The following is a 25,325-nucleotide window of genomic DNA, read 5'->3' as shown; positions in this document are numbered from 1 at the left end:
AGTAATTATAGTAGTTATTCCCATATGATGTGAATGCTGAATACGTTCCTTATTCCTTAAATTTTGATATGTGGGATAGCTTGACATCACCTACTTCCACTACAGCCACACCAACTGCAGATCAGTGTATTTTTTCCTACTGTATCACAGCAAATTGCCAACAATTCCATCCATCAATTTTCTGTACTGCTTATCGTACACATGGTCACGGGGGGAACCTGGAGCCTAGGGAACTCGGGGTACAAGGTGAGGGACACCCTGATCGGGGTGCCAACCCATCACAGGGGTTCCCAATCATGTCTTTGGACAAGGGAGGAAACTGGAGTACCCAGAGGAAACCCCTGAAGAAACAGGGAGAACATGGAAACTCCACACATGCAGGGCAGAGGCGTGATTTGTACTCCCAGCCCAAGAGGTGTGAGGCAACAAGTACTAACCACTAAGCCACCATGCCCCCACTGCCAACAATTAATTTTTTCAATGTAATAAATAACATCAATTTTTTTTAATCATTTTATAGTTGCTTTTAATGTTCACATTTGCAAAACAAGTTAGCTCATGTTATCACTTTTGTTATAACAGCCAATCACCAGTGAATGTTTATTCTCCGTCCTTCAATTAATATGACAAAAACAAAACAAAACAAAACAAAAAAACAGCTTGCCATGTTACCAATAAACAACACACCCTCCATCCTGAAAAAAACATTCCCATATCAGAAAACTACCTGTGACACTTATAAAGCTCTGACACTGGAGACTCCTTCCAAAATCACTAAATAATCATCTCCTTACAGAAAACTTCACCACATCAACAACAAATACAAAAAATTTTACAAACCTGTTTATAAGAGGACACTCTCACAGACATTATAACATTAAATGTAACTATAAACGGCTAAAAGTACAACTTGTACAACCTTTGTTAATAAACGGCATGTTTTTTTTTTTAAATCGTTGGCAAATTGTTGCTGTATAAGAGTAATAAAACACTGCGTTATGTTACAGGTGTAGGAAAATAATCCACTTCCCACCTCCCCTTCGTTGATTATTTCCCTATAACCGCACGTCCCTTCATGATTTATTCCTTAATTCATTTGCAGTGAATATCGAGTTCATCGCAGAAGCTATAAATAGTAGTAAGAAACTACACAAGAAAGCAGAGTGAGAGTTTGAGGTGAAAAGTGCGCTGTGTCTTTAAGTGTTACTGTGATTTGAGTGCCTTCCGCCATTTGCGTCTCTTCTCTGTGCAGCCGGTAGCGTCTGTCACTCCAAACCCAAACCGTGTGTGTCTGTGTATGTGTGTGTGGACTTCAAAATACACTAGTAATGTCACACACAGCTGTGTAGGGTAGGTGCACACAACTTACACACACTTAATACAGTGTATAAAGGCATGCATGCGTTTAACAAACCGCGGTTTTAACCGGTTGTGCAGCAAACAGCGGCTTGGTCAATAAATAAAGCGAGACTAGCAGAGGAGTTAAAATTAGCCCGAGTGTAGAAGGGCAAAGCTAGCATAGCATAGCATAGCATAACATAGCGCTTCGGCTAATAACAGTTAGCTGTCCTGTTATATGAGCTTGCAAGCACTGCATAAAGCCGGAAAAAAGAGTACTCGGTTGTTCTGGTACTAGTTGTCTATTTAGAGTAGTTTAGTCTTTATAATGTAAACATTATGACTTTTATTTACAGTTTTGTGTTTGTAGCTTGCGTTGCTTGGCACTTTCTTCACTGACTATACAGGAACCAAAACAAAGCGTCTTGCTCAAGGAAAAATACACAACAGATGATGTGATGCCAAAAGAGCAGGCTGGACTTTAAAATAAATGTTTTTGATTATTAATAGTCAGTGTGTGAAAAGGAGCAATCAGGATACCTTTTTATTATCTAGCGTTAACTACAGACTATTTGCTAGCTAGCTAGCTTTAAAGGCTGTTTTAAATAAGGTTATATGATAGAAAAGGACAACACAGTTCCTCCTTGCTCAGAAGGCTACACATACTGGAAATTGCTTTTTTTTTAATGTAAAATGCATTTACAATCATAGGTAAGCCGATATGATGATCTCGAGTTGGTCGTCTTGTTTGTATTATGGTATTATGTTTGTATAATATAGTTTATTGTGTTTTTTTTTTTTTTTTAATTTGTCCAGCACTTAGATACACAGAAGGTTACATCTGCACTGCATCAAGATTGTGGAGTTTCAAATGCTGAGCCATGGATGACGAGGACAGCCAGGATGAGCTGATCAACAAGAACATCTCCCATGGAAAAGGCAAAAGACCTACCACATCTATTCTCTCTGATGAAGGTATAGTGTATTCATGTATTTTTCTTTTCCCAAGGGCACTGATTGTTCAGATAGGGGCACAATGGCAATTAACACTGTTTCCTTGCACCTTCAGGGTTGGGGGTTCGATTCCCGCCTCCACCTTGTGTGCATGGAGTTTGCGTGTTCTCCCCGTGCTTTGGGGATTTCCTCGGGGTACTCCAGTTTCCTCCCCCAGTCTAGAGCCATGCATTGTAGGCTGATTGGCATTTCCAAATTGTCTGTAGTGTGTGATTGGGCCCTGTGATGGGTTGGCACCCCGTCTGGGGTGTCCCCCACCTTGTGCCCCGAGTCCCCTGGGATAGGCTCCAGGTTACCCCTGTGTAGAATAAATGGTACAGACAATGGATGGATGATTGTTCTGAGAGGTACATTATCTAAAATAAGATATGACAGGATATCTGCAGGTCCTTAAAAGTCTTCCGTATATATTAAGTATGTGAGAACTGCAAATATAATCTGGATATAATCTGACATCTCTGAAGCTCACTGCAGCCTTTTTTTTGTTGTTTTTTTTAGATTATAAAAAAAATTAATAAAAAAATTCTAAAAGATTATATGCAATGCTATAGCTCATGTACTTGGAGTTTGTGTAGTTTTGGTATTCCATTGAATAAGAAACATATTTTTTTTTTCCTTATAAAGTCCCCTCTGAAAATAATGGAACAGCAAGGCCAGTTCTTTTGTTTCTGCTGTACACTGAAGATATTTGGGTTTGAGATTAAAAGATGAATATGAGATGATATATCAGAAACTCAGCTTTCATTTCCTGATATTTACATCTCTATGTTTGTGTGTGTGTGTGTATATATATATATATATATATATATATCAGGGGCGTTTCCTCCGAGGAGGCAAGGCGGGCAGTGTCTCCTCAAAAATAAAACGACGCAAATATTACTAAAAATGACATGAAAAGTACAAAAGTCACTCGTTTTTATAAAGTAACACTGTCCAGCAGCGACACCCGCAGGTAAAGTTACAGCCCATTGACTTATAACAGAGACCCCATAACGTGCTGTGGGTTTAGTGGGGGGTCATTGAGAATGAATGGGGGAAGTCACGTGAGAGGAGGCAACGCCTCCATCGCGCTATAATTGGATATGATCGGTTATGATTGGATGTGATCGGGTCGTTCGATAAATCCCGCCTCTTGTTTTCGTGCGAGCTCTCGGCCCGAATGGACAAAATGAAAGTAAGTAAACAACTCACCCGCTTAAGATATCACTGCTTTGTGTCACGTCAAAAATGAAAACTTGAAATGGCCTGAAAACGTGATGACTGTTAGTTTTTAGTGAGCATTCAGTGTTTGTGTTTACAGAGCTTTTATGACGATGACCCGAAAATAAGTTGACTATTAAAAAGAACAGCTGAACATCAGTTCACAAATAAAAAAATATTAGTAACACTTTACAATATGGTGTCATTTGTTAACATTAGTTAATGTGTTAACTAACATGAACAAACAATGAACATTTATTACAGTATTTATTAATCTTTGTTAACGTTAGTTAATAAAAATACAGTTGTTCATTGTTAGTTCATGTTAGTTCACAGTGCATTAACTAATGTTAACAAACTCGTTTAATTTTAATAATGCATTAGTAAATGTTGAAAATAATATTAAATAAGATTAATAAATGCGTTAGAAGTATTGTTCATTCTTAGTTCATGTTAACTAAAAAGTGTTTCCAAAATATTGTTCAAATTGTTACTGCAATAATTGTTACTTTAGTTATTTTGGAATAAATGTAAAAATGCATAAAAACACTATGAAATGTATAATTAGTATTAAAAATATTAAATAAAATTAAAAAATAACAATAAAATACAAAATAAAATTATATTTGTTCTCTGTTTTTTATGTAATGTGTTTATATATATATATATATATATATATATATATATATATATATATATATATATATATATATATATATACAGTTGAGGTCAAAAGTTTACATCCCCCTTTACAAAAATGCTGGAAAACCAACGAATTTGTGGGACCTGATGGATTTTTTTGAAGAACAGCAGACAGTTTAACTGTTCAGGACAAGCAAGGGACTCATGAACAACTATCAGTAAACAAAAAAACACAGCTGTGGATCATTCAGGTAACAACACAGTATTAAGAATCAAGGGGATGTAAACTTTTGAACGGGGTCATTTTTATAAATGCAACTATTATTTTATCTTGTTGACTATATGTAAACATCTTTTATTTGAAATATCTTATTCAGGTCAGCACTAAATAAACAATAACGTGCATTTTGTATGATCCCTCTTATTTTGGTAAGATGATGAAAATTTTGCAGATTCTGATAGGGGGATGTAAACTTTTGACCTCAACTGTGTGTGTGTGTGTGTGTGTGTGTATGATAAATGACATTTTATGTGTAAGTGAAAATTCTTGAAAGTATTAAATTTAACCTAACTGCTGATGAGACTATACATGGTGCATTTATGCTGTTTCTGGTCTAATGCTTGCACTATTTAGAGGAAGATGGTGACGACTCACATGAGGAAGGTACAGATAGTGAGGAAGATGATGCTTCCCATGATGGAGAAGATGAAGGTGGTGAGGAAGAGGACGAGGAAGATGAGAGTGATCGTAAGGACATGATGATCCTTTCAGTACTTGGGTGCTATATTTTTTTTATCTTCAATTCTGTTATAAATGTTTGTGTTTTAAGACATGAGATACAGTGTGTGTACCAATACTGCTCTCCAGTAGTAATTACAATTTTGGGTGAAGTTGAGTTATGAGTGAAAAAGAACAAGTTGGACTTTTTCTTGCGAGAAAGTAACAAAGGTATAACATGCTCTGTTCTGGAGATGTAATAATGTGAAATTTGCGTTAACTACACAAATTAACCAAGGCCAGCCGCAGGATGTGTAGTTGCAGGGCTCTGCCCCAGTTTCCCCACAGCTCTTATTGCTGTCTGCCTTGGAACTTAGAGTGAGGGGAAATAAGCATCCAGACACTTTTGTTTTTGTTATTTAATATACTTCCCGTGCACATGTCCACTTCAGATTTACATGCATAATGTCTTCCTTATAAAACAAATGATCAACTTTAATATTATTATTTTTTGTGCACCCTAAAGCTGCATTAACATTTTTTCTCCTGGTATCTAGGTGCAGGCAAGTTTATGAACAATATGCATGTTATGCACTCTGTATTCTGTTCTTATACTGTGCATGTATTTGACAGAAGAAGATGGTGAACAGGAGCTGGAGGGAGCGGTAGGGACAGAACCGACTGATCTTGGGCTGAGCTCAGATGAAGATGCTGAGAAATGCCCTATCTGTCTCAACTCCTTCCATGAGCAGCCAGTAGCTACGCCCCAGAACTGTGAACACTACTTCTGTCTGGACTGCATTCTGGAGTGGGCCAAGGTGAGCATGGCACTGTACGATCAACAAACTGCAGGTAGTTTACACACTGTTACTTTGGAAGTGAATTCTTGAATAATAATTTTTTCCCCTCTCTTGTCATTAGAATGCCAACTCTTGTCCCATTGACCGCATAGTGTTCAGTAACATCCTACTGAGAAAATGCTACGGAGGAAAAGTCCAGAAGATGGTATGCAACCCATTGCTGATTTAGTGTTTTTATTTAAATGTGTGGCAGTCTGGCAAAACCCATCAGATATGGTGACCAAAGTCTGGAAAACAGCCCAAAAAAAAAAAATGGATGAAGAAAATTGGATTTTGGCCAAAATAGGGTTTTTCTGCCTGTATAATACTTTGACACATCAGCTTGAAGAAGCCATAAATATATGTTTCCAAAACTACATGGAAATGTTTTAATTTATTTATTAATCTTGCCTAGACTGTCTTTTCTTGCCTAGACTGTCTTTGTGTAAAGATGCCATTTTAACAAATGTAGAAAAGAGTCTGTCTAATGATGTCCAAATCGTTGCTAGCAAAGTGTGATTTCCTCTCCCAGTGAATGTTTGGCTTTAATCAATTTAATTTTGATGATCCTGCACCACAGTTATATGTGGTAGAAAATGTCAAAATTTCATCATGTGAAGTGTTTTCCTAGGCTGCCACACAGTTTCTCATAGTTGTATCTGTTTTCTGCCTTTAAATGTTTGACCATGACTAGTGATGAGAAGCCATACGGATATAGAGACCCTTTCATTGAAGAGTTGGGCCTGTTTGTCATGTGTACATGTAGATTACAGTTCAGAGGCCAGTGACACAGGAACAAGAGGAGCCGGTGAATGTGGATCTGGAGCAGACCAGCTGTGAGGTGTGTGGAGGGACAGACAGAGAAGATCGTCTGCTGCTCTGTGACGGCTGTGATTCTGGGTGAGACGTTCATGCTGCATTTGTATCTGAGACACTCAGGGTCATGTTTAACAGTTAAGGTTTGTAAGACACATAATCTTTCAATTTATGTTTTGCAAACAAATTTTATGTAGTTACCACAATGTCCTGTAGGCTTGTGCGATGTAGTAATGTACTCGGGTTTGCACAATATTCAGGGACAGTTATGTTATTCTCCTTGATGTACAAATTTGTTGTGGGACATTTTAGATAGAAAAGGTGAGCAAGTGTAAATGCTTGTAACCATCACATCATCACATATTGCTCAGCAAAGCAGGAATATTCCAGCCTCATCCTATAGGCTTCTCAAACCCAAAATGGTATAAATGCTACTTTTAGACTAAAAATAGTTGGTGTTACTGCATGCAAGGAAATCAGTAACATATTTATGTTACTTGTGCAAATGTTAACTGTTAATTTTTTGTTGTTGTTGTTTACATTTATTTTGGTATCTAAGACATGTCAACATATTGAAGATTAAAATAATGGATTGTAATAACTGCATTAAAATGTTTTAAAATATGTTTAACATTGATTTAAATAATAATTTATTGATTATAAAAGCAACATCGGTATAAGCATTTATGATCTTCTAAATATTTTTATGGGTAATGATGTTTAAGAAGGTAAAATCAATACTGCAGAAGCTTAGAGTTTTGTAATGTATTACAGTGGGGGATTTATCACAGACCTTTCTGACACACTTGCTCATCTCTTAAAGGTACCATATGGAGTGTTTAACACCACCCTTGGATGCTGTGCCTGTTGAGGAGTGGTTTTGCCCAGAATGTGCACCAAACACCCGCAACAGAAGTAATAAACCAGATTTTACCAATAGCAGCAAATAATTCTATTTTTATTTCCTGTCATTTCTCTCATTATAATGTACAGATAATACAGTTAAAGTATCTATAGCAGTTTTAAAAGAGTTTGAAACACACTCTTTTCACTCCTGACTTACTGAAAAGCCTTTTTATTTCTGTTTCAGGGGTTGAGAGGTTGAGTGAGGAGGAGAGCAGTGCTCTTCCTACCACCAGCCGCTCTCGGCCAGCAGGCTCCCAACCCTTACGTGCAATTGCACGGACGCAGCACAGCGAGAGGGTCCGAGCCAACGTCAACAGACACCGTATCACACAGGCACGCACTGCTGCACAGGTTTGCATGATGCTTATGTCTGGCTCTCCTAACATACTAGTGCTTAGATTTAAGAGGAGAACTGTTGGCTGTTGTCAGTTTCCTCAAAAGCATCACATTCTCAACGCTCTGTAGCTCTTTGCTTGCTAACACAGACTTAGATGGTAGAAACATTATTATAGGGGGCAAAAAATTCCTAAACCTACCAATCAGATGTGGCATCTGTTCTAATTGCCATGAATTGTGGCTGTCTGACACTGACCCTTGAGATCTGCATTATACATGGCACAGTTTCCCAAGATCATCCTAAAGTTAGGATCACATTGAAAAACTTTCAATGTGATGCACTCTCTACCATTTTAATATCATCTAAGGGTCTTTGAAGTGCATTGTGCTTGTAGTGGTTGTTGTAAAATTAATCTAATTCACCACGTGAACATTTTTGCACCTGTTGTCGTGGAGTGTTTCTAAATAAATATCCCTCATGCATGTGAAGACAGTCGTTGCAGTAGTTAGGTTGTACCAGTGATATCACGCATCCCTCAGTAAACTTGAGTGCCTACTAGCATCTATTGTTCAGTGATTTAGGCAGTGTAACATGAAAGGTCGCTGCCATGAGAACACCAGGGTTAGACATTGGTATATTGAAACTGAACTCTGCAGGATGGACTCGGACACACACAATGAAATTTCGTGTTTTGGTGGTGTGTTTTTTGTGTGTGTGTGTGTGTGTGTATATAGGGAGACATGCATTAAAAATCTTGACTGAGTACCGCAGCATAGCATGCCTACCTGAATTATTCCTGCATGCTGAGTGACATTGTACTGATTTTTTGCCGTTTCAGCTTGCACCTCAGTACCTGATGCGGTCCACCTGGCTGGATGAGACCATCAATGCTGTAGTTGCTGGACTTAACACAGCCGTGTATGTGAGGGACTTAACTCCCCGGCCAAGAGCTCGCAGGAGACGCAAGAGAGGTACCTAATAAAATTGGGAAACATCAGCATGGCTTGTCTCTGTTTGTACCCAGAATGCCGTTATATACTATATTTATTTTACCATTGATTTCTGCAATTTATGTCTTTAATATAGCACCAAGAAAGAAAACCGTAAAAGAAGGGAAGGACATTAAAGGTAAAACCTCAACCACGAAGGTGAAAAGGCGGAAGCGTAAAGTGAGGAGAACGAAGTTAAGAAAAAAAGCGGTATGTTGTGGCCTGTTTCACCCTGGCCTCAGCTGCATCTTTTAATATTTGTCAATGATTTGTCTTGCAACCAAATGTATGATAACATGTCCACTAGCTCAGATGAGAAGTACAGTAATTTGTAAGACATTCAAGTCAGAACTGCCAGGATTCTTTCTGTCCTGTTGCTTAAACGCTGAGAGGAGATGAAGTGCTCTTATTGATATTGATATTGATATTGTACCTTTATGCTCTGAGAGCCCCTGTCATCCTCATAAATAGCTCCATTGTGTCCTCCCAGGTGGTCAAAAAGAAGACCACATCTCAGGGCCGCATTGCGCAGAGTCTGGGCCTGAAGAAACCCAGCCGCAGCTCTTCTGTCCCCTCCGTGTATCGCCCGTGTGAGCAAACACTGGGCAGCATGAGAGCGGACATCGGGGCAGCCTCCCTCTCCATTTATGGAGACCCCTTTGATCTCGATCCCTTTGATAATGGGTGAGTTTCTGAAATGTTACCTTTAAATGAGTTTATATGAAATTAAATGATGAGAATTTGTCAAGGAGTTGAAATAAGTGGCTGACTGTTCATATACTCTTTATGCAGTATGACTACATAACCTAATTAATTTAGTGGTTACCCTTAATATATTTGCCTTTGTGTATTGATTCTCTATTTTATCTGCTTTAAAATAGCTATTATACTTAATTTCAAAGTTTTTACACATGCTTAGTTTTGCTTCCATGAGTGTTGGCAGTGTATTTTTAGGCCTAAAGAATGGAACTGTTTTTCAGGGATGAGGAGATGGAGCAGGCTCCAGTTCAGCCCTCTTTGTTGGAAGCTAAACGGCGGGGTTTGTCCCGCTCTGCTCTGCGCTCACACCAGCCTGTGGCCAGACCCATACTTGCTGGTTTTTCCAGGTAACCAGCCATGCCACGTGTTACAGCAAAGCTCTGTTCAACTAAAATTATTGCTGCACTGCAAAAAAAAAAACAAAAAAACAAAAAAAAAACTGAGAGAGCTGAGAGAAGTTAAATTAAATTCAACTAATAATTTTCTTTATTAGACTGTGGCAAATCTTAGTTTTACATCCTAGTTAAACCTAGATTTTTGATTTATGCTTCTTTGGGAGTATACAGTTTATCCATGTGCAAGGATATGATGCTTCTCATGTTTTGGTAATGTAAGTTGCAATCTTGTGATGAAAGCTAAAGATGTGAGCACATTTTGTATTAGCTTATTAAAGATTTACCAGGTTAAATACTTGGCTGGAGTACAGGATGGTCATGCTAGTGGTGTGTATATAGTTAAAGCATATCCCTCTGTGATGTGTGTGTGTGTGTGGTTGATTAACAGGCGAGGGCACAGTATCCCTCAGGTGGAAGAGATAGCCGAGGCTGCACCAGTCCCAGACTTGCTGGGAAGTATCCTCAGCGGCCAAAGCTTGCTGCTGATGGACAGCTCCGATGTGGTTATCAACAGAGATGGCTCTCTCAAAGCCCCCAAACCAGGTAAGTTTTCCATTTATACATGTATAATCTAAACTTTAACTAACTAAAATTAAATAAAGGCTTAATACTTTAGTCTATAAATTAGGTGATTTTACATTGCAGTTGTTGGTTCCACCATAAGCTAGTTGTGCAGTATGTTTACTAAACCATCCCATCCCAATCTACTGTGAGGTTAGCGTCAGTATTAGCGTCAACATGCATTAGAAACAGTTTGTGCATCAAATGCATTAAAAGAACACACCCTTTATTTTAAATAGTGACAGTGATCACAATATAAATTTCTGTACAGTCTATTGCTTTGCTGTGTAATGCTATATCATGGCCTGAGAGTGTTTCATAATTGTTCTCCTTTTAGCCTGTTTGTCATCTCCAAGGAGCAGCATCTCGGGAAGCTCTGCTTTAGAACGGACACCTTCCACAGGAGCAGCTAACTTTCACTCCAGCAGAGAGCCTGCACCTTCCTCCAGCCCTTTAACAAACTCATCACACAGCTCATTACAGCCCACTCCTGCCCCTGTAACGCTCTCAACATCCTGCCCACCCACTTCCCATGCACCTACTTCTGTTCTTGAACATCCACGCTTACCTACGCTTCTTCCACGCAGGCCAAATCCCACAAACTCAACTGGAGCTGGACACAGTCAGTGGGGCACCTGTAGCACCAGAGGCCAACCCCCAGCAAAGGTTACAAATGGAGCTCCTGACTCTAATATTGGAGAGAGGCGAAGTACCACAAATGTCCCTGCAAAAAAGCCTCCCCCCAAGCCAGTATGGGTGGATGTGTCTGTGTTGCCAAGAATACCAAAGATTAAAAGAGAAAACAGTTCTGTGGCAAATGGCAGCACTGGGAGCAATAACAACAACTTGCCAGAATCTTCCATGACGAGTTTAGCAGGTGACAAAGGCCGGCAGAGTTCAGTTGACCAACAGGGAGCAAGTGAAAGCAGGCAGAGTAGGCCAATAGATGGCCAGAGGCAGAGACTGGATAGAGCTGTGCCTTCATCTTCTTTTTCTAACTCTTTCTCTACTCCATCAACCTCTGCTAGTGTAACATCAGATTCACAACTGTCCTCTTCTTCTGCTATTAGTTTTCGCATTAGCAGCAGTGGCAACCCATGGCATGCTCGGCGGCTTTCTGCGCCTGATCAAGCCCTGCCTGCAAAAGATAAGGGATCTGTGAAGAGAAACGAGAAAGATAAACAGATGTTGCTGTCATCTTATTCCCAGGCTAAAAAGACCTCTGTGGAGAGTGAGGTCTATGATCCCTTTAATCCCACAGGATCTGATGCCTCAGACTCTGAAGATGAGAATGAGAATGACAAGACAGAAATGATTCTGCAAAGCCCTCCACCCACGGTACAAACTGTGGGGCAAGATGCTGAAAATGAAATTAAAACAGAGTCCATGGACTTGGATTTGCCTGTGGATCATGAAATATCTGGAATGAAAGTGCAAGTTAAACAGGAGCCAGCCTCTCCCAAGGATGACTCGTGGTCATCTCCTTCTCATCAGCCAGCCACCCTGCTTGCAACTCGGTCTGAGAGTCTTGCCGCTCTTGGGGCATACAGTGGAAGCCCTGTGGTCTCTGATGCTGAGGACAGTGGAAATTCTGAGGGTCAGTTAACAAAGGCTCTGGATCGTTCCAGATCTAGCTCATCCTCCAGTCATCACAGTGACCAGAAGGTCAAGATAGAGGTAAAGTCTGAACCAGATTTTGAACCTGTGAAATCCATGTCTCCAGTTGTGTCTCAGGTAACCAAAGGAAATGGGTTTATACATGAACTGTCATCCGTATCAGGACGTTCTGATGTAAATCACAAGAGCAAGGAGAAAGAAATAAGATCACCATGTGCCAGTTCAGGAGAGGAGAAGAGGTCACAGTGTGCTTCCAGCAGTCCTCCTTTCAAAGCCTCTGAACGGTCTGATAAACAGAAGAAACCCTCACAGTCCGAAGACAGAAGGCGATCACGTTCTAGATCTCCACGCCGAAGGCGATCTCGCTCAAGATCTAGAGAGCGAAGTCACTTACGAGACAGGAGGCGCTCGACTCGCTCCAGCAGCAGTGAAAGCTCAAGGAAGAGAAGAAGAAAGCATGAGAGCCATGACCGTTATGACAGCAGGGAGAGCGAGGGACAGAAAAGGTCCAAGAAGAAAAGATACTCTCACTCACGGTCAAGATCTCGATCTAGATCTAGATCTAGATCCAGATCAAGGTCAAACTCCAAAGAGAGGAGGAGAGAACGAACGTTTTCACATAGGTCTTCCTCCAGTTTAAGGGATAGAAATGAAATAAGATCAAGAAGGAAAAGGTCTAGATCAACTTCTAGAGAGCGGAGACGGAGAGAGAATGTTTCAGAAGGCCCTCGCCACAGAGAACAGCACACTGACAAAAGTGTAGTTTCCACTTGTGCTGAGGAAAAGGAGCCAACTGGTAGTATAGACAGAAATGCACTCTTACTGAAGGAGTCACAGAAAGGACAAAATGAATGTGACACTACACTTTCACTGGTTTCAATTAAAAAGGAGACTGATTCCAGTGGTCAAGAGAATTCACAATTAATTGAAGAGTCTGGAAAGCAAATTTCAGAGGATGTTCTTTCGATTAGTGTGTCACACAAACCACATAAATCCAAACCTATTGAAATCAAAGAAGAAAAAGACTCCCCACTTAATAAGATTAAAGAGTCCCAGCTACTAAAAGATCAACTGCCAAAACAGGTCAAAGTAGAGCAGATTTGGCCTGATGATGAGGATTCCTGCAGTGATGATGATGCTCTTGTGATTAATTTATCTTCACCTGGCCCTGCTCCCGCGGATTGTGAAAAGATGACTGACTGTGAATCTACAAGCCTGCCTGTGGTGCCAAAGGTGGAGATGGAGGTAGAACCTCTGCAAGTATCATGTCCAGTAAAACAAGAACCAATGGACTCTTCAGATGAAGAGATCAATGTCGATTATTTGATTGACAACTTGGACTTCATTAAGAAGGAGATGAAGGATGAGCCAGTAACTAATGCTGCAGGTGCCGTGGAGCCCCAGGCTGATATGGGCAAGGAGTCAGCAGGGGTCAAACAGGAGATGGAGTCAGTGTTAGTAATGGCAGGCACCAAAGCCAAATCACAGGGTAAACGCGTCACCTGGAATATACAGGAGCCAGTGGTGTCCCAGCCAGACAAAATGAGCAGTGAGTAAATTATTCTTCATTTTCCTTTCATGTAGATGTTATATTGCTGAATGAATTTTATATTGTTAATTACACTCTCAACTGTGTTTTAACGTGCAGGGAAACTGCAATGCTGTGTTGTAGTCATTTATTCTGTCTTTGTATTATGTATTTTAGGATTCCGATTTCATTTAGACATACTGACAATGCAGTGCTAAACGTTAAATGAAAATTTAAACTGCTTTGTGGCCAGTAAGCAAAATTTTTTTGACAGTTTGGAGGTGCTTCAAAAGTTATAACATTAGTGACTGAGCGATATTTCTTATATTAATCTGTAAAATAATCTAATTAAACAAAAGTAGAGATTGTGAGTTTCTCTTGTGACCCCGTTTATAAATCAAGCATGACACCTAGTTTGGGAACTTGTATGCTAGTGGATTAAAGAGAATGTGATGCAGAGTTGGGTTTGATAGGATTTTTGCTAATTATTTAGCTAGGAAGTGTCGATAATAGGGTGTAATATTAGTGTGTGCTGTTATATGTTTGAAAAATGTTTCAAAGTTTTTTTTATTTATTTATTTTTTGTCTTTTCTCTTGTCACTTTCAGAGCTTGCACTATTCAAATTGAAACTGAAGCAGGAAGGGTCCCGTAAGACTGTCTCATCCTCCTCCATGCAGATCACTGGCCAGGTGCGGTGATGTTCCTCTGCCTCTCAATATCTCAATACTATAACAACCCATCAGGACTTCTGTCTGGAGATAGAGTGTACATGCATATGACAGTCTCAGGGTGGCGGCAGATAGTGCTTTATTGAGTCTGGAGGGCAGAGCAGCTCTGTCATGTGACTGAAACTGAAAGTAAATGAACAGGGCTTTCAAGGGAAATGAAAATGACACCAGAGCTGGGAAATCATAACTTAAGGAATTACAATGACCCTTTAGGAAATGCTTACGTGTAGCATTTTGCAAGATTGCACGTCTGCAGTTCTGACTATGATGCTACACATGCATTCTTTTTTTTTTTTTTTTTTTTATGTTTTCCTCAGCCACAGTCAGAATATTTTAATAGTCTCCAGTGGTGAGACAAAATGTTTAAATGTGTACTTTCTTATATTAACAGCAGTACTGCTATTTGTAAATTGTGATTAATAGTTATTTAATGTGCTCAACACATTGTCTCAATCTATGGAAATATCAGTTATTTGAGTCTTTGTTTGAACTCTCTCCATTTAGGATAATCCTTTGAATGGCACTTTATAAGAACTATATTCCTTTAGAGTAGTTGAGCTGAATGTTAGCTAGATATTAAATGTATGTTTTGATGTTGGAGGATAAGAAATTACACCGGAAACAGCCGAGAATAATAAATACCCATTAAGTAGAAGAAAAATGAGCACGGCATTAGTTTTGAAAAGCCATACCAATGTCTGTGTGATCATCATCCTAAAGTGTTTTGTGTTACAAGCCATCTGTAGCATCTCTGAAACCAAAACTATTGTCATCTCATGCCTTTGATTGCATCCGATGTAAGCAATAAATTGCTTAAATCCTTGTCTCTGTGAATTTCCGTCCTGTATATTTATTACCTTCGCAACATAATGCAGTGCAGTGAGACAGCCTGTAACCTGATTAGTTAATATAGCAGACCATGTTGAAATGTTTTTAATTAAAGGGCACAAGGAGTCACAGAGATATTTTCTCTTCTCAGAGTATCTGTTTAGTGATTGCTGTTAGGATGGAGAGACAGATTAAATGAAGTATTTTTAAAAAATCACTTACAGCAACTGCCCATTGTTTTTTCTGCCCTTAATGCCATTGTAAGAATTATCATTGTCTTAAATAGTTAAGCACAACAAACATAAGTCACCACCATGTTTTTTCTTTATCCCAGGTGGCAGCCGCTGTCCAGGATGGATCCAAATCAGCCGCCGCGAGTATCAATTCTCCAGCACTGGAAGGGAGGTCAAACGCTGGCCAGGAGAAATCCAAATCTCGCAAAGAGGAGCTGTTGCAGAATCCTGATCAGAAAGACAAGGTGTGTGTGTCCGGAGTAAGATTTGTGGCATGTTTTTACAAGGTAATGGGCAGAATTAGGGAATTTTATATCATTGTATCATTATATATCATTATATCAGTATCATTATATCGTTTCATATCATTGCACAAATATAAAACCAGAACTCAACTTTGTTTGTGGTATCCTGAAACAAAGACAAATTTACAGTGGAAGAAGATTATAATTTAGATTTGGGTTAGTTAGATGTATGGTTAGGGTGAATCCCAAGTTTATGGTTAGGAGTGAATGGTTAAATTAATGCATTAATTTATCTTTTAATTAATTTTTGGGGCTTTAGAAATACAGTGGTACCAAATGTTAAGTCTGTAAACCTTTTATTTGACCAACTGTAGTACATGAAGAAGCTTCATATGCAGGAACGGGCCATAGAGGAGGTGAAACTGGCCATCAAACCCTTTTATCAGAAAAGGGACATAACAAAGGAGGAGTACAAAGAGATCTTACGGAAGGCTGTCCAGAAGGTATGCGAGTCATATGAGTGGTTTTCATCACTGTTGTTGGGATCTGTGTTGCTAGCCTCTGAATCATATGCAGCAGTGAAGCCCATGACTTCCTCAGAATCTGGTTTTCCATTGTTTAAAGTAACGTTGCTTCTTCCTCTTATGTACTAGGTGTGTCACAGCAAGAGTGGTGAAATTAATCCAGTGAAGGTAGCCAACCTGGTAAAGGCATATGTAGATAAGTACAAACATGCCAGGAAACATCGTAAAGCAGAGGAGAAGCAGAGTGCTGAAGGCCCCAAAGATTCCGAGACTCCTGGCTGATACCACAGTGTAGCTGCTAATCAGTAAACTTAAAGGGCTGCACAGTTGCATAATAAATGTAGTTCATTGTATTCTTTGTGCAGAGGTTCTCGCCTCTGTGAAACTACGCAAGAAAGGAACTAGTGATCTGGGGTGAACAAAACCATTTTACAGTGTGGATGTGTACCAGAAGTATGGTATGCTCTCTAGCATATTAGTACACTATTGTTAATGATGGTATAGTTTTTTTTTTTTTTTTTTTTTTTTTTTTTTTTTTTTTTTTTTTTTTTTTTTAAATCTTGTCGAAGTCGACAGGATCTTTTTGAAATGTTTGATAGACATTGTTACCAAGCTGAAATTGAAATTGCACCACTGAGGCTGCTCTTTTTTCATAGTTTTGGTTTGCCAATGTTACGGCATATTGTACTGCTGTCGTTAAAACTTTGAGAACTGGAAAAAATTGACCTTTTCAGAATAACAGTTGTTCAATATAACAGTATTTAGATATTAATAGTATAGATGTATATTTAGCACACTGGGGCTTGTTATAGATTTAAATCTGAAAATTTACACACCGTTTTCGTCAGTAAAATGTGTGATTGTACAGGATGCCTCATATGGCCAATATTCAGACTAGCATCAGGATGACTGTGTGGCATGGCATTTCCTGATCACAATGGAAAAAAGGCTTACCTAATTTTCCATTGTGGAAAATCTGCAAAGAATTTTTTTTTAAATATTATCACTGGAGAGACTATTACACTGTTAACTTCAGTTCAAAGAAGCTGAGCTCCAGTGTCCAGTCTGTCAGCAGCTGTTTTTAAACTCATATCACCATCCCAATTAATCTATTTTTTTGGCATTAATTTTAACAGATTCTTTTAAGCAACTATACAGAAGACTTTATGTACATATTCAAAGATTTGAATATTGTATCATGACTCAAACGAAATTTCAGTTAAACTGAAAAAATCTTTTTTCTTCTTTATATACTTAAGCCATATAGAAAATGTTTAACAACTGATATGACAGTGATGTATTTAGATTAATTGGATATAAATCATCTTCATTAATTGTTTTTCCCTCATTGTATCTGTTGAATATTGCCCGAGAGTTGATTTGCCAATGATATATTTATGTTTTTGTACAGAGATTTTAAGTGTAGGAGAATATAGAGACTGGTGCTGCAGTGCATCATAGGAATAAAGCTTCTTGAACGTTATTCCCATAAAACACGTGACAGATTTGTCTTTGGGACAGGGGAAGGATCTTTTTAACAAGGTGCTTTTGTTATTCTTTTCTTTGTGTTCATTTACTTTTAGCATCAGTAATTTGGAATTGGTGAAAATTATGGCAGAGTGTGTATTCATATCGTTTTATTTGTTCATGATTAACTCTGCATTTAAAGACAAAATCGGTATATTAGGCTTGTAGAAGCAGGAAATAATGTTTTCATAGTTGCTGAAGGCAGATTGTTGATAATCCTACTTGGGTGAAATGTGCTGCCTTATTACTGAATTATACTTGATTCTCATTGTGAACTGGAGAATCCATTCTGTTGATTTGTAAATACCTTTCTTTAACAATTTATTTAATAAAAGTGAAAACAAAAGTTCCTTGATTTTTCCACACCTGCATGCAAAATGTAATGAGATTGTCTCTGGTAAAGATTCTCAAGGCGTATTTGCTAGTACAGTGTATAAATTTATTTACTGTGCATATGACAAAGTATAATAGAAGAATCTTTTAAAGTAACAGATAAGAAAACTTTACAAATGTAGCAGAGCAAGGAGAATTCTTCACTAAAAGATAAAACACCTAAACATGGTGGCAAACTACAAATTTTAGTTCATTTGTAGTGAAACTACAAATGAACTAAAAAATTATTTCCTTCTTTTTTTTTTCTTTTTTTTTAAAGGTATTTTCTGTTAAACACTGAACAAAACAGGTAAAACAGTCTGTTACTTGCTAACTACTAGAGTTTGGGATACCTGTTTCATTTTGGAAGCATAACAGGCAGCATAACAGGTATGTTTTGTACACAAAGATTTTTGCATTGCTACGGCCAAGAAGTGCTGCATGACTGAGAGGACGAGTAAAGCCAGTATTGTGGTTAAAACCATGTTTATCAGCAGGAATGCAGAGATCAGCAGGCAGTGTCTAAATGAAGACAAAACACTTTATACAGCTGGAGGTGGTGAGAAAGTGGCTTCAATCAGTTCATACAAGCTATTGTGGGAGAACTGCAGGCTGATGTTGTCATTTTGCAGAGATGACGCTCCTTCCAGCTGTGCTGCCTTATGCAACTCACGACAAATCAGAGGCACAACCTGCAAAAAAAAAAAATTAATAATAATAATAAAAAACATGCTACAGGCAAGCAAAAAGGCAAATTGTTTCAAGTGAAACAAAGTAGACAGTATTTTACCTTCACAACAATCAGCTTTCTGTCCAGTGGCTTTCCATCTGGGAACTTCTCCCCGAAGCACAAATAGATGGTGTACTCAGGAGATCCACGTCTGTTCTCTTTGAAGTCCATAAGATCTGAAATAAAAGTGGAGGCTTAAGAAGCGTGCATGATGCCACTGATAACTATGTATTGTAATATAGTTTATAGATTTATACTATAACTATATAAGTTTCTGATTTCCTGGTATTCATTATATACCAGAAAACCTCTCCAGCAGATGCAGTCAAACAAGTAACCAAAGTTGTAAACAAATTCCCCAGGTACTGTAAGCATGTTGGAATGTAACCATAACAACAAGCTAGTCCAAGACATGTATATGACGGATTTTAACATCAATTTTTATTTATTTGGAAAACACAAAACTTGGAAAAATGAGAAACAGTAGAGTTTGCATAGTGTCTAAACAGACCTTATCAAACATATAGAAATGGTAACCTGCAGACTGACTTCTAAGTAAAACCTGTACAAGTTTTTTTAGATCCAGGTATAAGTCAGATAACACCCAAGAAATTGTGCTAATCAGCTTCCCAAACAATAAATTGTTGCACGTGTCACTTCTAACCTAATAGTTGGATGTATTTCTATTTACCTAATTGTCAATACCAATCCTGTCATGTCAGGACTCTACCAGTGTCAACAGATAGTTTTAGCCCACCTTTCCTCTTCCTGGGTGCACATTATAGCTAGAGTTTCAGATGTTGTTCCAAATAATCCCACACTGATGGTCTGATGATTTTTCAGGGTGTATCAGTGTTATATTAAGCTTGTTAAAGAAGTCACACATAGATTTTCACCCTATGCATCCTACAGTCATCATCCTGGAACACTGGAATGTCAATATTATGTACTTGTACTTATGTACAACTGATGATCTGATTTTATGATGAATTACATTCATCCAGATGAACAACCTACTGACATTGTACAATATGGTGCTCTGTTAGTCGATGTGAAAATTATCTCCTGGAATCTTATGTGTAAATAACAGACTTAATTTCCTTTCATTTCATTTATTTTCTGATGTTGGGACACTTTTATTGGGTGTTATTTCTTTCATAAACACTTGATAATAACTAAGATGATAAAACACAGTTCCCAATCTCAGATGCTAGTCTACAGATAATTCATTAAGATGGTAACATCTAGTTTTCAGTTGTCTTGGTTCTCCTACCTTTCTTGTACTTGTCGAAGCTGAACAGCAGTTCATTCTGGTTCTGGGGCAGCTTTCTGGGCTCTGGGTTCTGGATCTCGGCAGGATCGCACGTGCTGACGAACACGTTGCACTTGTCCTGGCGGAAGCCGTAGATGCCTGCGGAGCAGACCTCCAGGATCAGACCCCTTTTGATGTTGTCCAGGAGGCGCTTGGTGTACTGGACCTGTTTGTGGTCAGTGAGCGCCTCGGTGCTGGGGAAGGGCACGGACATGCCCCTCAGCTCTGACTCATCACACTGTGAGTGGAGCTGAATGCGTGGACCTTCGCACTGCACCTTCAGCATCTCCATTTTCCTGTAGTGAATGGAGATCTCCAGCTCGTTGATAGAAGGCAGGATGAAAGGCTGGTGCACTGAGAAGGCACAAGTAGAGAGATTAGAGAATTAGACACTGTCTTTGTGTCTGTATGTGGAACTAATTCATTAGTAAAGTGATGTTTAAAATGTTTGTTTTGAACTAATATGTAATCCATGGCTCTAGTATTAGAGTTGAGTGACTACTGTATCAGCGAACACATGTAAATAAGAAACAGAAATAGTGAACTTCGTTTTGGCTTTGCATACCTGTATTGTAGGGTACCTGTGCTAAAGGTGGTGCTGAAACAGGCAGGTTATTCGGAAGGCAATGCTGCTGCACAATTGGCATTTGGGGGATACAGAGGTTGGCGTGATCTGCTAGGTCTTGGATAGGTTGTTGATAGTCTGGCCAATACTGTATTTCTAAAAAGCAACAAAAAATATAATAAATAATTATCATATTATAATATTATCCTTTTGGATAATAATTATTATGGAAAAAGTCACTTACATACATATGTTCCTACAGGTAGCTAAAGAATTTAGTATTATACACTATTTCCTCCTAACTGTATTGTAAAAACAGTAATGGTTGTAATGTGGTTGAAATTGCCCCTGTGCACAAAGCGAGGTCCATGAAGACATGGTTTACCAAGGCTGGTGTAGGAAAACTTGAGTGGCCTGAGCCTTGACCTCAACCCCACTGATCACCTTTGGGAAGAAGGAACACTGACTGTGCTCGTGGTTTTGGAATGGTCACTTATGGGTGTGATGGTCAGGTATCCGCATACTTTTGGCGATATAGTGTATTTAATAGTAGCTGTTTAAGCTAGGGGTTGTCAACTGATGGACCCACCAAAATACTTGGAAAAATACTGTAGCAATCCCAATAAACATATGAAAAAACAAGCCGTAGTTCAGCAACTCTAGACATAAACCAGTTCAGCTTCTGTAGCATATCCACTCTTGCAGCTTGCTGCAGCCAATCACATGCATTTACTGTTTGGACATTATTTAGCTCTAGGCAGCTCACTGGACCAGAGACTAGCTACAGGTCAGAAAGGGAAGAGTTTACACAGAGTTTCATTGATTTTCATTTAGTTTTATTTACCCTGAACTGATTAGCAATTTTGTCAAATGGATTTGGCATTTATTATTATTATTATTATTTATTATCAAGTATGCTGTTTTATATACAGTATAATATTATAGGGTTATAGAAATATAATCACTTTGAACTATCTATAGCCATAAACTAAACATTAATGGTTAAGCATTAAAAGGTAACTGTTGTCATGATTCAGTCTTGCTAGCTGACCTTAGCAAGCAAAGAATTTTATTTAGCTGGACCTTTTGGGAAAGAATTTGGAAAAAGGTGATATTTGGGACATACCTGTGGGCTGTTGATTTAGATGCAAGGTGTCCATGTGGTTTGGCAAATCATACTGTATTGAAACAGGATGATGGCAATAAATGACTGCACTTTGAGCCATATGTGTTGTAAATACCACTTAGTGTACAGATTTTACTCTACGATTTTAGTCAAAGTACAATGTTTAAACACATCTGCTGTCAGTAATTTTACTTGGCTTTCTGGAGACAGATAAAAGTCATGTACTATGTTGAATTTCAGTGAAGACCCATCATCATTAATAGTTAAGATAATTGCCTTTACTCTTATCAGAACAGGCTATATTAATACTGTTAGTCTTTTGGAAACTTACCTCCATTTCTTCACATTGATTGTTTGTGGAGCTGTACAAGGCTTCAATGTGAATGCTCGAGCACTGCTGATGGTCTATGGAAGAAGACAGACGTGACTCAGTTTCTTATAGGCCGAAGTTAGAGGCTTTAATAACTCTGTTAGCATCAGGTGTCTTACTTTCAGGACGGATGATGCGGTAGATTTTATGGGGATTCTCTGAGTCCTTGGAGTTGTCATGGATCATCTTGAACTGTGTAAGGCTGTTGAGGGCACAGCGGAAGTTGGTCTTCCACTTTGCCTTGTCATTGGGATACTCATTGATCTTACCACTAACCACAGCCCATGCCTAGACCAGGAAGAAATGACTTTTATACGGCTTTGCCACATTTCTACCAGCAGCATATATGTAGTGCACTCGCTACCATGTCACTGTAGACCCAGCAGAGTTTTTAAATGCTTCAGTGTCACTACTGGGTTGTTATCAACCAAAAATATCCAGACTACGGTGTTCAGAAGTCAGAAACATACACTAAAGTAAAGATAGAAGACAAATGACACAAATTCTGCATGAAAAATGAAATATACACCTACATAACATTGCTGTGCCAGAGAGTGTAGACACAAGATTGGTTTACCTAACAAACTAGCAATTCAGTGTAGAGCATGTAATGTGCAACAGTGTTTGTGAAAGTATATGCACGAAACAGGAAATGATGTGAACTGAATAATTATTTCACAACACCACAAACCTTCCATGTGGTGAGAAATATGTCTTAAAATCATAAAATAAAAAATTTATTACAGTGGTGGACAACCCACTCTTATTAATGTTATTATATTTATTATTGAGTTCTGGTCACTTGTATTGAATGAGTTTAATCGAAACCTCAACAACTCAAAAACAAGTAGCCTATAAGTAATCTCAACTTAGACCTAATGTTTACTGTTGTTGGAAAGTTCTAGGGCTCAAATAAATAGCCAGAGGATTATTGGACATATTTAAATAATGTGCATAATATTCAAAAAGCTGGATTATGTTCATAAAACAAATGTGTTGACAAGGTCTCTAAATTTATTTTACAGTTAAAGGGATCCCTAGCTCCAAAAATGGTCATCAATTGCTCTAAAGATTCTTTTTGGCCATTCTTATTTTAAGTGCATGATGCAACAAAAAGATACCGCTAACTTCAGAATACAGCAACTGGGTGTGTTGTTTTGGATGAACCCTTGTTTTGGAGCAGTAATGGAGAATACTGATAGTGAAACATTCTGACATCTTCGAGCTACAGTATATGCTACACAGGTGCACTATTTGACATACTAATACACAACTAAATAAACACTCAGAAATAAAGGCTGAGAGATCACAGGTGGTACCATCCAGAATACATCTTTTGAACCTTTAGTAGGTATTGTTTACCAGGGAGGGTGTAGCTGGTGTAGCTTTAATTAGCTTTTAGAGCATTAGTGCAGTAATAATCCATGGCAGCAGACCCCCTCCAACATAACATAACTATAACTATATTACTATAACTATAACCATCTATTCACATATTAGGCTTATTATTCAAAATGTGCACAATAATATTCTGGCTATTATTATGGAACTGGTTTATTCCAGAAATTTCCACTCACAGAAGACATTAGGTTGAAGCTGACATCATTTATTGGCTACTAGTTTTTGAGTTACTGAGGACTGGATTAAATGCATTCAGTTCAACAGACCAGTCAAGCTGATTAATAACTACAAGGACTCAGTAATGCATTTAATAACTATGATAATGCTGCATTGTGAGTTCCTTGTCTGTAAGTATAGACACGACCCCGTGGCTATGCTGGAGGTTGTTTAGTATGCAGATACTCACTCGGAATATTTTGTTATCCTCGTCTCCGCAGTCTTTCCTCGAGTTGTGCTTCCACGGGATGCGGAATGTGTCTCTGTCGATCATGTAAAGTCCATCGTACCGTCCGGACTGCACCTGCTCTAGGAGCCAGTGTCCGAACTGCGGTCGCACCGCGCTGCTCACAACAACAACAACAACAACAACAACAATGTTATGTTATATTATGTTGCACGAGCACCTGTTGACTGCACACGTACAGTGTTCATTTCAATATCACTATAAGTTGTCAGTTTAAACCCAGCTTTACATGACGCTGCACTCTACCTGTTTATTATCGACATGTCGCTCTCGGCCAGGGGGTGAGCAGACGCTTTGTCAAAACAGAGTCGTGTTTTCGCGTTTTGTTCGCCGAGCGGCATGTTTATATCCAGCGTGACGGTGATCAAAAACAAAACAGGGGTTCAGTCCATGTATGGGTGTGCCGGTTGGTCACGCAGTGACATTCCATCCAGCCTCGAGGCGTAACACAGAGCAGCGCAGAGCCACGCCTCTTCCAAATTTCCCCGTCAGTAGTGAAAGGCAAACACAGTTCGGTTTCAGGCACAGTTTCGTCATCGTTTCATTCATACTGTATTGACACTGATCGTATAGCGTTATAACAAAGCAAGGTGATTTTACAGTTATTGCATACAGTACCTTTATCGTTACTATTATTATTTTTTTCACCATGCAAATCTATTACAAACATAATTTACAGCAATTACAGATAATCAGGCCTAGGGGTGAATACAGATGAGTGCAAAACCTTGCATACAGGGTATTACAGATCACAATAACAAAACTGTCAAATGCTGTATGTTATAATAATAATAATAATAATAATAATAATAATAATAATACCCAAAGAGATATCACTTCATCTCCCTTTCTTAATGCAATATTTGCATTTGCACATTTAGCTGATGCTTCTTTCCAAAGCAACTTACACTTGAGACAGGCCACAACTGAGCAGTTGAAGGTTAGGGGACTTGCTCGAGGACCCAAGCTTGGCAGTGCTGGGATTTGAACTCACCACCTTCTAATCATTAGCCCAAAGCCTATTTTCTCATTTGTATGTCCTCCCTTTGCCTCCAAACTCATAGCATATCCTCTGATCAGCTTTTGGAGCCTCCCAGTTCTTCTTGACATATGTGTTATAATTGAGATTACTGAGCTAATTGACCTTTTTCCCCCCTGAGGTATCTATTCAGGTCCTGACACTGACCTATAGACTATTTTTTCTGTTGAGTTTGCCTTATGTTGTAGATTGTAGTGTTACT

The 25,325-nt window shown here is 38.7% G+C and overlaps 2 protein-coding genes across 5 annotated transcripts; one reads left to right on the top strand and one right to left on the bottom strand.

The window, feature by feature from the left end:
- The first annotated feature begins 1,166 nt into the window (after window positions 1–1,166).
- Window positions 1,167–18,091, top strand: phrf1 (PHD and ring finger domains 1). 4 transcript variants are annotated; one of them, XM_034307280.2, is made up of 18 exons: window positions 1,167–1,350; window positions 2,155–2,313; window positions 4,829–4,942; window positions 5,549–5,730; window positions 5,834–5,917; window positions 6,518–6,651; window positions 7,391–7,482; window positions 7,658–7,824; window positions 8,649–8,781; window positions 8,897–9,009; window positions 9,290–9,483; window positions 9,780–9,905; window positions 10,342–10,496; window positions 10,852–13,680; window positions 14,267–14,349; window positions 15,551–15,694; window positions 16,069–16,197; window positions 16,348–18,091. In XM_034307280.2, the coding sequence occupies exons 2-18, from the start codon at window positions 2,220–2,222 to the stop codon at window positions 16,498–16,500; spliced, it is 4,926 nt and encodes a 1,641-aa protein (XP_034163171.2). In that variant the 5' UTR covers window positions 1,167–1,350; window positions 2,155–2,219; the 3' UTR covers window positions 16,501–18,091. The 4 variants fall into 4 exon arrangements, with proteins under 4 accessions (XP_034163171.2, XP_034163172.2, XP_034163169.2 ...); XM_034307281.2 differs by having other exon boundaries at window positions 1,168–1,350; window positions 5,546–5,730; window positions 7,658–7,806; XM_034307278.2 differs by having other exon boundaries at window positions 1,168–1,350; window positions 5,546–5,730.
- A 125-nt stretch (window positions 18,092–18,216) lies between these two features.
- Window positions 18,217–24,559, bottom strand: irf7 (interferon regulatory factor 7). The gene is made up of 9 exons (XM_026918699.3): window positions 24,331–24,559; window positions 24,028–24,181; window positions 22,340–22,508; window positions 22,182–22,255; window positions 21,851–21,902; window positions 20,725–20,880; window positions 20,121–20,513; window positions 18,908–19,023; window positions 18,217–18,809 (listed from the first exon to the last, which is right to left on the bottom strand). Exons 1-9 carry the CDS (start codon window positions 24,423–24,425, stop codon window positions 18,660–18,662), a joined length of 1,359 nt encoding a protein of 452 aa, XP_026774500.1. The 5' UTR covers window positions 24,426–24,559; the 3' UTR covers window positions 18,217–18,659.
- Window positions 24,560–25,325: the final 766 nt, after the last annotated feature.

The sequence above is a fragment of the Pangasianodon hypophthalmus genome, chromosome 9, assembly GCF_027358585.1.
Source record: "Pangasianodon hypophthalmus isolate fPanHyp1 chromosome 9, fPanHyp1.pri, whole genome shotgun sequence".
Taxonomy (NCBI): Eukaryota; Metazoa; Chordata; class Actinopteri; order Siluriformes; family Pangasiidae; genus Pangasianodon; species Pangasianodon hypophthalmus.
Note: the sequence above shows the minus strand (reverse complement) of the source record. Positions and strands in the feature narration are given on the sequence as shown.

Coding starts and splice junctions, on each gene's coding strand:
- phrf1 (XM_034307278.2), top strand. CDS start 2,220: ATGGATGACGAGGACAGCCAGGATGAGCTGATCAACAAGAACATCTCC. Junction 8,782..8,896: donor TCGCAGGAGACGCAAGAGAG/GTACCTAATAAA, acceptor TCTTTAATATAG/CACCAAGAAAGAAAACCGTA. Junction 15,695..16,068: donor ATCCTGATCAGAAAGACAAG/GTGTGTGTGTCC, acceptor GACCAACTGTAG/TACATGAAGAAGCTTCATAT.
- irf7 (XM_026918699.3), bottom strand. CDS start 24,425: ATGCCGCTCGGCGAACAAAACGCGAAAACACGACTCTGTTTTGACAAA. Junction 22,256..22,339: donor CCGCATCATCCGTCCTGAAA/GTAAGACACCTG, acceptor CTTCTTCCATAG/ACCATCAGCAGTGCTCGAGC. Junction 18,810..18,907: donor GAAAGCTGATTGTTGTGAAG/GTAAAATACTGT, acceptor TTTTTTTTGCAG/GTTGTGCCTCTGATTTGTCG.